The sequence below is a fragment of the Streptopelia decaocto genome (assembly GCF_964273445.1).
Source record: "Streptopelia decaocto genome assembly, chromosome: 5".
Classification (NCBI taxonomy): Eukaryota; Metazoa; Chordata; class Aves; order Columbiformes; family Columbidae; genus Streptopelia; species Streptopelia decaocto.
In genome coordinates, this window is record NC_138659.1 from 47,151,725 (window position 1) to 47,165,327 (window position 13,603).

At 40.6% G+C, this 13,603-nt stretch overlaps 3 protein-coding genes across 4 annotated transcripts in view; 1 reads left to right on the forward strand and 2 right to left on the reverse strand.

Moving 5' to 3' along the window:
* The window catches only part of NCOA4 (nuclear receptor coactivator 4), a 397,571-nt gene that overhangs the window by 335,401 nt on the left and 48,567 nt on the right, over positions 1-13,603 (reverse strand). The window lies entirely within an intron of this gene.
* Positions 1-13,603, reverse strand: part of PARG (poly(ADP-ribose) glycohydrolase) — a 77,200-nt gene that overhangs the window by 49,603 nt on the left and 13,994 nt on the right. The gene's annotated exons all lie outside the window — the stretch shown is intronic.
* Positions 1,007-4,212, forward strand: LOC309439938 (uncharacterized protein; the record flags this gene model as incomplete). Its single annotated transcript, XM_082053130.1, has 2 exons — positions 1,007-3,487; positions 4,149-4,212. 2 exons carry the CDS (start codon positions 1,007-1,009, stop codon positions 4,197-4,199), a joined length of 2,532 nt encoding a protein of 843 aa, XP_081909256.1. The 3' UTR covers positions 4,200-4,212.

Below are 13,603 nucleotides of genomic sequence, written 5' to 3' on the forward strand. Positions count from 1 at the left end.
ACTAGAGGACCCCCTAGGAGTGTCGGAAAGGGTAGATCAGTTTTTGGGGCCCAATTTATATACTTGGGATGAGTTACAAGCAATTTTAGGGATATTGTTCACTGCAGAAGAGCGGGAAATGATCAGGAGGGCGGGAATGAGAGTCTGGGACCAGCAACACCAGCAAGGGCCGGGTGCTGACATTAAGTGGCCCCAGCAGCGCCCTAATTGGGACAATCAAAACCCGGAACACAGGGGCCATATGGGAGATCTCCGCACTATAATCGTACAAGGGATTAAAGAATCGGTCCCTCGGGGGCAGAACATAAATAAAGCTTTTAATGAACAACAAAAGAAAGATGAGACTCCCACAGAATGGTTAGAAAGATTAAGAAAGAGCTTGCAGCTTTACTCCGGGATAGACCCTGCGACACCGGTCGGGCAAGCTCTTCTAAAAACTCAGTTCGTGGCGAAGTCATGGCCGGATATTAGAAAGAAGTTAGAAAAGTTGGAAGACTGGCAAGAGAAAGGGTTGGACGAGTTGCTAAGGGAAGCGCAGAAGGTTTATGTGAGAAGGGAGGAAGAGACCCAGAGGAGACAAGCTAAAATTCTGGTAGCGGCAGTTCGAGAGGGACAGAGGACGGCTCCACAGAAGGGGGGGCCACCACGCCTAGGTGGGAACGGGCCGCCTCAGGGGAGCCAAGTCGGACCGAAGGATTTGAGAGAAATAGAATGTTTTTACTGCCAGAGGAAGGGACATATGCGTATGAATTGTAGGAAACGTATACAGGATGAAAGGATGTATCATGTGGAGTAGGGGTGTCAGGGGCTCTATCTGCTGGGGACTTCTAAAACAACAGAGCCCTTGATAAAATTGAAGTTAGGTCCCCAGCGTCAGGAAATAGAATTCCTGGTGGATTCAGGGGCAGAAAGATCTACTGTCCAAACTGTGCCCCGGGGATGCACCCCCTCCTCGGAGAAAATACAAGTAATAGGGGCAAAAGGAGAACCCTTTTTTGTACCCGTAATGAGAGGAGTAGAAATAGAATCCCCATCCCGGACAGGGGTAGGGTCCTTTTTATTAGTACCTGAAGCCGAATATAACCTATTAGGAAGGGATTTAATCGTTGAATTGGGAATTAATTTGGAGGTAAAAGATCAAGAATTGAAGGTAAAACTGTACGCTTTAACAGCCGAAGATGAAGCTAAGATCAATCCTGAAGTATGGTACACTCCCGAGTCGGTTGGAAAATTAGATATTCCACCGATTACAGTGACAATAACGGATCCGGAAGTACCAATACGTGTTAAACAATACCCTATATCACAGGATGGGAGACACGGGCTGCAACCGGTAATTGATCGATTATTACAGCAGGGGTTGCTAGAACCATGCATGTCGCCCCATAATACCCCCATATTGCCCGTAAAGAAATCAGATGGGTCCTATCGTCTAGTACAAGACCTCCGTGAAGTAAATAAAAGAACGGTAACTAGATTTCCGGTAGTGGCCAACCCTTATAACCTATTAAGCCAAGTGTCCCCAGAATTGACCTGGTATAGTGTAATAGACCTAAAGGATGCCTTCTGGGCCTGTCCTTTGAGAGAAGAATGTCGTGACTATTTTGCCTTTGAGTGGGAGAACCCTGATACCCATCGGAAGCAACAACTTAGATGGACGGTTCTTCCACAGGGATTTACTGAATCGCCAAACCTCTTTGGGCAGGCCCTAGAACAAGTCCTGGAAGATTTTGAACTGGAACCTGGGGTAGTTTTGGTACAATATGTAGATGACCTATTAATAGCTGGCAAAAGCCAAGATAGTGTGCGAAGCACCAGCATTAAGTTATTAAATTTCTTGAGCCTAAAGGGTTTAAAGGTATCAAAATCTAAACTGCAATTTACTGAGGAAGAAGTAAAATATCTAGGGCACTGGCTGAGTAAAGGGACTAAGAGACTAGATCCAGAGCGAGTAAACGCTATTTTGTCCCTCCAGCCTCCCAAGAATAAAAGGCAAGTGCGACAACTTTTAGGTCTTTTCGGCTACTGTAGACAGTGGATTGAAAATTACAGCAACAAGGTTAAGTTCTTATATCAGAAGCTAGTGGGGGAAGGTCTGATGAAATGGAGTACAGAGGATGACAAGCAATTAGAAAACTTAAAAACTGAGTTAGTAAATGCCCCAGTACTGAGTCTGGTGGATACCCGGAGGCCTTTCTATCTATTTGTTAACACGGAGGGTGGAACGGCCTTCGGGGTCCTAACGCAAGAATGGGCTGGTAAAAGGAAACCCGTGGGGTATTATTCCAAGTTATTAGATCCAGTCAGTCGTGGTTGGCCTACCTGTTTACAGGCCATAGTTGCTACTGCCCTCCTAGTCGAAGAAGCTGGGAAAATAACTATGGGAGGAGAATTAAAAGTGTACACCCCTCATAATATACGAGGGGTATTACAGCAGAAAGCTGATAAATGGATTACGGATGCTAGGTTACTGAAATATGAAGGAATCCTGTTGCACTCTCCCAAGTTAGAGCTTGAAACTACTAATTTGCAGAACCCAGCTCAATTTCTATATGGAGAACCGAGCGAACCCCTTTCCCATGACTGTATCAGGGTAATAGAATATCAAACCAAGATAAGGGAGGATTTAGAGGAAGAGGAGTTGCTATGTGGAGAAAAACTGTTTGTAGATGGATCATCGCGGGTAGTGGACGGAAAAAGGAAATCAGGATATGCCATAATAGAAGGAAACAGCTGGACAACTAAGGAGTCGGGTCCCCTTAGCTCAGGATGGTCGGCGCAGGCTTGTGAACTGTTCGCAGTATTGAGGGCATTACAATTGTTAAAAGATAAGAGAGGAACAATATTTACGGATTCTAAATATGCATTTGGGGTAGTTCACACATTCGGAAAAATTTGGGAAGAGAGGGGCCTAATGAATTCTCAAGGTAAGGGATTAATACATGAGACCTTAATAAAGCAAACTTTGGAGGCATTAAGAGGGCCCAAACAAATCGCGGTAGTTTATGTAAAGGGCCATCGGAAGGGAACCTCCACGCAAATAAGAGGGAATAATTTAGCAGATGAGGAAGCTAAGAAAGCTGCGTTACTGGTAATAAAAGCAGTGGAACAAGATCCTGTACAAACTAAGTATGCTATGAGATTTACAAATCAGGAAAAAGGAAAATTGGAACAAATGGGAGTAGTTGAACGAGAAGGAAAGTGGTGGCTACCTGATGAGAGGGAAATGCTCCCGAAAGGAGTAGCTTGGCGAGTTTTGAGAGAGTTTCATAGGCAAACCCATTGGGGAGTACAAGCTCTGGTAGATCAATTCGCTAATAAATACATGACCCTGGGGGTATACGATTTAGCAAAAAGAATCGTTGGAGAATGCTTAACATGTCAAAGAATAAATAAACAGCGTCTTAGAGAAAGAGTCCCTGGGGGGAGGCAAATAGCCAAAAAGCCATTCGAAAGGATTCAGGTAGACTTTACGGAGCTACCAAAGGTAGGCAGATATAAATACCTTCTAGTTATGGTAGACCACCTAACTCACTTCGTTGAAGCCTTTCCGGTAGCTCGGGCCACTGCAAGGACAGTAGTAAAAATATTATTAGAGCATATCATACCTAGATATGGGATCATGTTAGCTATCGATTCGGACAGAGGGCCCCATTTTACTTCCAAAATAATTAGAGAAACGTTAGAAGCTCTGGGAACCAGATGGGAGTATCACACTCCTTGGCACCCCCAGAGTTCAGGAAAAGTTGAAAGGATGAACGGAGAAATTAAAAAGCACCTGACCAAATTAATGATAGAAACCAAAATGAACTGGGTGAGGTGCCTCCCCTTAGCCCTCTTGAACATAAGGACACAACCGAGGGCCGATACAGGACTTTCCTCCTTTGAAATGTTATATGGAATGCCCTATGATTTGGAGAAACCAATCGAACACCCTAAAGTGGAAGAAAAGATGTTACAAGAATATCTTATAGAACTCATGAAAAGGAGGCAAGAACTGTTAAAGCGAGGCCTGGTGGTTCAAAGACCACCTTTAGATATAGCAATACATAGAATTAAACCAGGAGATCAAGTGCTCGTAAAAACCTGGAAAGAATCATCGTTAACCCCTCGCTGGGAGGGACCTTTCCTTGTTTTACTCACCACAGATACCGCAGTCCGCACCGCAGAAAGAGGATGGACACACGCTAGCCGAGTAAAAGGTCCTATCCTGCATACAGACTGGGAAGTCGCCGGGAACCCGGACGAGTTAAGGTTGACCTTCAGGAGGAAACAGACACGTGACGTATAACCATAGACACTAAGCTTCGTATGGACAACTGTAAGGAATTACGGAAGTCACATATCGCGTGTCCTGTATGCAAACAATGTGATCCTTGAGTATGTCGTGTGTGTAGAGGGTGCGGGGTACAGCAGTGGGAAAAGCTTTTCTCAGGTTGAACGATGGTATGATGAGTGTTTGAGAGAAACCATAAGGACTGTGGAAATATTGAGAATTACTGGACGGGAGGATTGGCCTAGATACGAACATTATAGAAGAGAATGGTACAAAACTGTTGCACAGTTAGGAGAGGAGCTTATAGTTAAGAACTTAGAGTGTAATAAAAATATTCAATACTTTTCGTATTATAACCCGTAAGTCCAGACCCTGTGAGGATTCGGGACAGTGGCCAAACCCTGGTATTCAAAATAGCCCTATTGGATTGAATATGGAAAGGTGAGTTGCGACAGAATAAGGAGAGAATTCAGGAGGCAATTCCCTGAAGACTACAACTGCTGCCGAGAAGATAACTTACCCGGCTATTCTGAAGCGACAGAATAGGCCTAGGGCAAGGCAGAGGGGTATCCTTGTGGGGATTGGTAAGTGCCTCTGAAAACTTCTGAAATAAAGCAACTCCGTTAAGTAAAACAACCTTCAACAAAATGAACCTCTACTGGCTGATTTCCAGCCGACCAGGGGCTGGGTCGCTCTCCCTAATCCTCTTTATCTTACCGGCAATAATAGCAATAGACCAGGGGAGTTCCCACCAACCTTTTAAATGGACCCTCTATCGATGGGAGGACCAAATGATAATACAACAACAGACCACATCAGGGTCACCCTCTTTTACTCCAATCTTATGCCAATTAGTTCGGGTTGAGCCATGCCTTGACAAAACGGGGTTCTATATGTGCCCCAGCACAGGGCCCTCGTATTGTAATATCCCAGGACACTATTACTGCGCTTACTGGGGGTGTGAAACAATTGCCTCAGACTGGCCAATTCCTCCGGCAAATACTGATAAATTCTTAAAGGTTGGATGGGGACCTGTAGGATGCACTCCTCCTTCAGTTACGAGCACTATGCAGCTGGGTTACCGTAGGGACCCCGACCCTGATGCCAAAAACAACTGTAAACATATATACCTTAACGTAACAAATCCTGAACATGGTGGATGGCTTGTTGGGAAAACCTGGGGAATGCGGTATTATCAGGCAGGTAAGGACAGAGGAGGTATGTTCTTCATAAAGAAGGAGGAAGTTAAACCGACCCCTCGAGCAATAGGCCCCAATCCAGTAGTAAAATCCCCTCCCCCTCTAGGTAGGGAAATAAAGACAGTAGAAAAAGAGAATGTAATAGTAAGAGAAGAAACTGTCACTGAAACATTGAAATCTCTAAATACTGAAGCCCCGGAATCTTTAAATCCTTTATGGGAAATTATCCGGGCTACTTATCAAACCCTAAACTATACTCAACCCAACCTAACCACTGGTTGCTGGTTGTGTTATAACGTTAATCCACCCTTTTATGAAGCTATAGGGGATAATCGTCTGTATACCATAAGCAAGGAGTCTGCGCCTATCCAGTGTCTTTGGGAAAAGCAGAAAAGAGGGATAACTATGCAACATGTAACTGGGACAGGGACTTGTATAGGTAAAGTACCAAATTCCAAGAGGTCACTTTGTGGGAATATCATACCGAGCCTTAAAGAAACCACAGGATATGTTATTCCCCCGAATGGAACAAAATGGATATGTTCCAGGACGGGACTTACTCCATGTGTGTCTTCAAAGGTGTTTAACAGTTTCCGAGAGTATTGCATGTCAGTTATCATTATTCCAAAGATAGTATATCATCCAGAAGATGTGATGTATGATATTTGGGATACAGGGTTCCATCGTACCAAGCGAGAACCCATTACGGCAATTACTATAGCCACGTTGCTAGGGTTAGGGGCAGCCGGAGCAGGAACAGGGATAGCTTCACTTGTTCAACAAAATCAAGGATTCAATTCCTTGAAGATTGCGATAGATGAGGACCTAGAGAGAATTGAAAACTCCATAACCGCCTTAGAGAGATCTCTAACCTCACTATCCGAAGTGGTGTTACAAAACAGGAGAGGAATGGATCTCCTTTTCTTACAGCAAGGGGGACTATGTGCAGCCTTGAAGGAAGAGTGTTGTTTTTATGCAGATCACACAGGAGTAGTCCGAGACTCGATGGCAAAATTAAGGGAGAGATTGGAACAGAGAAAAAGGGAAAGAGAAGCTGCAAAAGGGTGGTACGAGTCTTGGTTTACTCAGTCCCCGTGGCTAACTACATTGCTATCCACAATAGCTGGACCCTTGATAATATTATTACTTACCCTAACCTTTGGACCCTGTATCCTAAATCGACTTATTGGACTAGTTAAAAGCCGTGTAGAGCAGGTACACCTTATGCTGCTACAGAAACAAGGTACTGATAAAGAAGCTGAAATTACCTTACTAGCCCGAGAAGCGGTAACTCGATTTGATCAACAAATAAATGAGTAAAAAGGAAAGGGGGGATTGTAATAAGTAAATGATCAAAATTGTTATTGTTGATCAAATCAAGTGGAACTCAGTTGTATTATGTATGTTGTGTTATATTATGCATATTGTTGTAAGCAGTAACTACGCTTGTGCAAGATTGATTATGTTTTGTAGAACTTTGTAATAGTAATTAAGCCAACATCTGGAGGAAACCGGATAACAGAGCGCCCGGATAGTGCAACTGATAACAGAGCGCCCGGATGGTGCACCGATAACAGAGCGCCCAGATGGTGCACCAGATAACAGAGCGCCCGGTAGCGCGTGGACATTGTCGACTAGCCAACCAGGAACTAATTCGTCAAAGTGTCCCAGCGCGTGAATGGGTGCATAACAAATATAAGCACACATGAAAAGTTGAGTTGGTGTGCCGTTGGCGGAACCGAGTTCCCCCGGTCACCCAGCGCTGTTTTGCCTAATTACCGCTTGCTTTAAATTCGCTTGCTTAATAAAATTAACTGATAAGCTCAAAAACTCGTCTTCATTTATAACAGCAAGCAACTCTCAGAAGATAGCTTTTAAAACCAGAACACTTACATTTACTAGATTTGTTTCTTTTTTAAACAGTAACGTTCTTAATACAGTGAAAAACTACGGAAGAGATCCTCAGGATATCTCTTTATGTTGTCCCCAAGCATTAAGTTTCCACAAACACTTAAGACACAATATAACTAAAAAGCTACACCTGGTATATGTAGATAACCCTTCCCTGGTAATTCAGAGTCAACAGTCTGATGCAACAGTCATTGCGATGGTGCTTACAAAATACCACTTAAAAGATACTCAGCTGTTTTGCTGAGAAAGTACAGAAAACCAACAATAAGTCTGTAATTCAGTACTCAATGCTGTTTCTCCTCTACAATGCTTAGCTTCTAATGTTTAGAATGTGCATAAGATGCATGCTGCTCCCATCCCAGAAAAACACATTTTGTTCAATAAGGGGGCAAATTCCTTTCTGCTACTGTGAAAAGAAAACCCTTCATGGCACATTCAAAAGACCTTTTCAGTTTAGATTTTAAAAAGGTAATCTGATGTAATGAAAATTGTTTGAAAACATCTGGACTAAAATGAAATCCAGCAAGGAGCAGTGGATAGGCTATTTTCTGCCTTGGGACATTTTGTCTCTTGCTTAAAAGCCTGCATTTGTAGTGCTGACATCTCTGTACAAAGCTCACTTCTGTTAGTACTGTCCAGACAATTATAAAAGTGATTTATCAAAAACCTAGTCACCGGAACAACTTGATACGTTAAAATTCCTTCTATTCCACTATCACTGATTACAACAATCATTTCTTATAGCAGGTCATTCAAACAACAGAAAATACAGGAAAGACTGACATGATTCACAAGACCTGCTGGGAAACAAGAGTGGGGTAAAGCCCTATTAGAACATAAAAATCTCCCAATATACACACATACTTAACAGTAGTGGGTGTTCTTAAACAGTATGGTCTTCTTCAAATGAGTGAAAATCCAGAGCTCAACCATAATCCAACTAGACTACATTACACTTGCATCTTTTTTTTTTTTTTTTCCCTAGATGAAAACCAGAAAAAATAGAAGTATAATTCCCAAAATTGTACAGGTAATTTCCAAAATTTTTTAAGGTTATTAACTTTAAGGTTATTAAGGTTAGGACTACACACACACTTAAAGGCTGTATGGTTCTGTGGCTGTTTGAAATTTTGCAACTGGAATAGCGTACATCATTGACAAGACACTTCTTAATTTCATTCAAATCAGCTCAGTGATCTCAAAACGCAAACGATTCTTCTTGGAGAGGAAGCAGACATACTGCCAGTATTCGCAGATACGATTTTTCCGCTCTATTACTTGCATCTGACATTTTCTGAAAGCACAAAGTTAATGCCAAATGTGCTAGTATGCTGCACAGCAACATACATTCAAATGAGAAAATATAGTTTGGCAAAAAAACACACTAAGAAATTTACAGGTAGACATTTGCATGTAAAAGCATACAATAAAGAAGCCTCACATTTTGATTTATCCAGTCTTCTAAAAGGATCTAGCATCCAGAAGTATAATAGTCATGCAATTTTTAATTGCAAGAAGGGAGAAATGGGACTCCTTATCTAATCCTGTTTCAAAACTAATTACAGCTGTAATTGTAAGACAAACATTTTTAATAGTCCATACTCTATATCATGTAAGAGCATAACTAAAGGGTGAAGAAAAATAACAATCTATTCCTTCAGCTTGACAATTGACCTTGTCTTCTTGCTACACAACTTTTTATCAGATTTTAGGATAAGCTGAGATTTGTGCCATAAAGAAACCTGCTTAACAGCCAGTTTTGATGCTAAAACCAGTGAATTCATGCTTGACTGGAAAAGGAGAAAAAGGAGCACAGACAAAGTAGTCTGGTACGTTCTTCCTTTTCCTTCATGCTGAAGGTTTCTCTCTGCAATTAAGTATAGACAGGAGACTGACCTTTTTAAAGAGCATTATCATGCTTCTTTCAACCTAATAGAAGCAATCCAAATGAAGAAGTTATACAGCTTCTTTCATAACAGAAAAGGATTTCCTGAATGCTGAGAATCAACAACAAATAAGGAGGTCCTGGTCATTAAATAGATTGATTGGCTTAAAATAGCTTTCCCAAAAGACAAAGACCACAAGACATCCATAAATAGGCACTGCACACACACGTGCGCTTTTTCCTACACTAAATGCCAAATCTAACAATTTCCTCTTCACCCTCTCTTACATTCATTTTGGACATCACTCCTCACTCCCATTGTAAATAAGACGAAAAGATGAAACAGACCCCGGTTATTTAGATGTTCCTCGTATGGAAACTGTTACGTACCTTCCTACTATTCCTAACTCCTCTCACTGTATGTTCTCCACTTCACAGGCACAAACCTACCACTGACACAATCAAGCTCAGAGAGTCCAGACAAACATCAAAGAAGTTCTGGATACAATGTGAACATGCGCAAGATGTATTGTGATCCACTTTTCAGATGTCTCACAGCAGCTCAGAGACAATCACTGTCCATGCCACACAAATTTACCTAAACTCCAGTCTTCAGTCTATGCTTCTTAGGAGATCAAACTTATGTCTAAACTACTTGCATTTTCCAATACATGAGTAATCACTACAGGTTACAGTTTGTCTTTTAATAACGTACCTAAATACTGGATTAAATCCTTGTCAGCACTGAATAGTATACAGACATTATTTCACAAAGTATCTTTTTAAACACAAATATTTGGGGAATCCTAAATGCTAACAGTCTTGCATACATGAGTACTTGTCTTTCCACATGAGCAATAGAAGTGCCCATTGTTGCTTCATTGCCTGCAGAGTTGCTTTTTGTCACTTTGTCTTACATACTTTTCAGTAGATATGTTATTAACTGAAGTACTGCTGATAAACCTCTTAAGTTTTAGATGGGACCAAATAACTCAGTTTGATATAGCTCTACTGTAAAGGACAAAAACAAGTTGTGAGGCTGCTCATCACCTGTTTCATCTCAGAAGAGCTCAGATTTTAATGACAGAGGTTCTACATCAGGAAGGTTCCTGAAGCTTCACAGCAGATAAGCTTCAGCTTCCTGCTGGCTTCAGTTCTTGTATACTATGCAGCTAAAACTGAATCTAAAAGAAGGATCACCTTTAAAGTTATGCACTGATTATACAATGTCATGTCATGTCTTTTTCAGATTTAAACACATCTCTGTTCCTGAAAGAGCAGGACAGACACAAGCAATAAGAGGAATACTCCATGAAACAACACCAACAAGAATTATGCTTAAGCTCTGAGAATTCAAAGCAATACAATAAAAAGAAAACATGTCCAGAACAAGCAGGCCCAATCTAAAGCAGCAGATCGTGTGACTGTCTTAAATGATAAAGCCCTACTTTTCTCTTTAAATTAAATCACTCTTGTTGGACATTAGTCTAAGACATAAGCCTTGAATGACCTCACTAGACTTTTTATTTCATACATTTGAGAAAAAGGAAAATAATTTAGTCTTGCCTGGAAGCAGAAGGACAAATCTAAAAGAAAGGAAAATAAAAACTACTACAGTACGTAGCACTGTTGATCAAAAGCATGTAAGAAATTTCCAACCTATCATCATTCACATAAATAAAGTTCATCTACAACACACTGTGGATCCTGAGACAGCTCTGTCCACAGTGTTTTCCTCTCCTGCTTGTTGTTTGCTCTTTCTTGTCTGGCTTCTAGATAAGTTCTGGGAAAACATATGCAAGAATGACTTTCAAGTAACAGAATTTTTTTTAAGTAAGAAGAAAAATGTTAGCACTAATAATTTTCATCCACTAAGTAATAACTTGAATAAATCCTAAGCCTGTTTGCCAATATTAACAAACAGATGGCAAAACAAATCAATACAACATGGAAATTCTACAGGGGAAACAAAATCGTCATATGTCTGAAGCAAATAAGCTACCAAGAGCTTTACGTACATTACTGATGGGTGCTATGAGCTTTTAAAAAATAAAAAAAATCCAAGCTTTCAAATTTACTTCACTATACAAACGGAAATTTAACATCCACACATTAACTGGCATCCAAAATAATCTTTTCCAAATAGTGCAAGGGCTCCCTCTTCTGACAACACTTTGCACAACTGTAAAACTGGTTAGCCTGTACATGTCAGGGTACATTGTTTTGGAAGAAAATGCTGGCTTGCACACATGATATTTATTTCCCATTAGTTAAGAAATCTGAAAGTATTTTAGTCTTAAAGGAAAATAAACTTAAGTCCAAGAAGCTGGTAATTATTGTTATTAGAAGCAAACTGATCTGAGTCTTACAAGCAGGATTTTAAAATAATGCATATTTTGACCGTGTTACTTGGAAGGAAACTACCTGAAATAGGAAAAACCGTGCAAGACTGATATGAAAGCATTTACACAGATTAATAGATAAGGTGAGCTGTGTCCAGAATCACAAGATAAAATAACAAATTGTACTTTATGATTTACCAAGCATAGACCTATTGAAGTAATATCTGAAGACAGTGGCCTTGAACAATTAAAACAGACACTGGTGAACCCAGCTCCCTTCTAAATCAGACCACAGAATTCCTGGTTAAGAATGTATTGGAAGTCACCAGTGTCTATGAACGTAAATGGATATTTGAGGATCATAGATTCTCTTCTAATCTTTTTCTTTTAATATATGTTTGTGACTATTTTTCCTTCTGTTGAGCTGCTGCCTCTCCTTTTGGGCTGATGACTCAAGCCAGCTTTCCTTTCAACCAATGCTCTCAACTTCTACTGAGCAAACGTCACCTGAAACAGTTCCCCTGTACCCTCAAAATCGTAAGATAAACAAGAGGATACAAAAGCCAATGGTAAGCCCTTAATCATTAACTCCTCAATACAGTAAGTTCAAAAGCTATGCTTCACTACAGCTAGTATATTTAGGTCATTTCCACAGAGGATCCCAACTTTTCACTCAACAGCTGCTCACTTAAGCAGAGTGCAAACAGTCTTCGAAAGCAGATGTCTTGTTAATTTACAAAACTTGAAAAACTCACACATCCCTTAATAACAGAAAAAAATTCAAATATCGCTCTAAAGATGTATCCCTCTGCACATATTCTGCTTACTAAACTCGGTATGTTCAATAAACAAAGACAAGGTAAAATTTTTCTCCTATGGTCTACAAGGAGCCACCGGCCTAGAGTGCTTCTCTGTTCCTTATTTAATTTACTGATGTACTCTCTTCACCTCAGTCTACAATGTGTTTTGAAACAGTTCCCCTACCTTTATCTGGGAACCTCACAATAGATCATCATTTCCAGGTGATAGAAACTGCCTTTTCACCCTCAGTGAAAGATTGATGCCCAATTCATAGTTTATTTCCCTATTGTTCCTCTTTTCTCTGGAGAGAGCTGGTATTACTTACTCTCCCTGGCTGATGAGCCTATCACCCACAGTTTCTGAACTCCCAGATGCACAAGATGAACACATCAGGACAAGCTCAATTGCATTTGTAGCAATATGATGCAGATCTGGTACGTTTCTGCGTCAGATTTTTAAGTAAACAGTTTGCTTTCTATTAACTAAAATGTGTATTCTTTAATAACAGAAGAGTGAACAGTTGAAGAGGCCAAGTTAATTTCAGTTAGTACAAGATTCAACGTGCACAAAGAGGCCAGATGTTCATAGGCTCTACTATGCGGCCATGACAGCCCCAAAAACAGAGAGACCCCACAGAAACAGAGATCGCACCTCCTGAGAGGAGGGAGCACTACATTGGCAAGATGGGCGAACACAGTAGCTCTCATGGCTGGCAAATATGATACCACCTGTATTTTTACAGGTACCTTCTGTCAAATAACAACAATACTGTGCCACATGCAAAACAAAACTCCGTATGTAAAAAAGTCCCTATAAGCAATGGAAATAGGCAATAGAACAGTTGGTCTGATCAAGCAGACATCTATTTTAAACATACGTAACTAACAAAAATAACTTCAAATTAAATGTAGTTTCCCACTGAACCTTAATATAGCTTAGCAAGCCCCTCCCAAGAAAATAAGCACACGTGTTTTAAAAACACTTCTGAGCTAGTGGAAGAAAAATACAACGATTTCTATTGCATCTAATTTAATCTCCCATACCGCTTTAATTAGCATAGTTTCCGATCATCAGTCAAGATATATGTTAATAATAGTCCAACCTGCATTGGTCACCTGCTATTCATTTTTCTTTTCCATCCTCTTCCAGGAAGGTAACAAAGTCATAAAAAACACACCAGTCTTTCAAA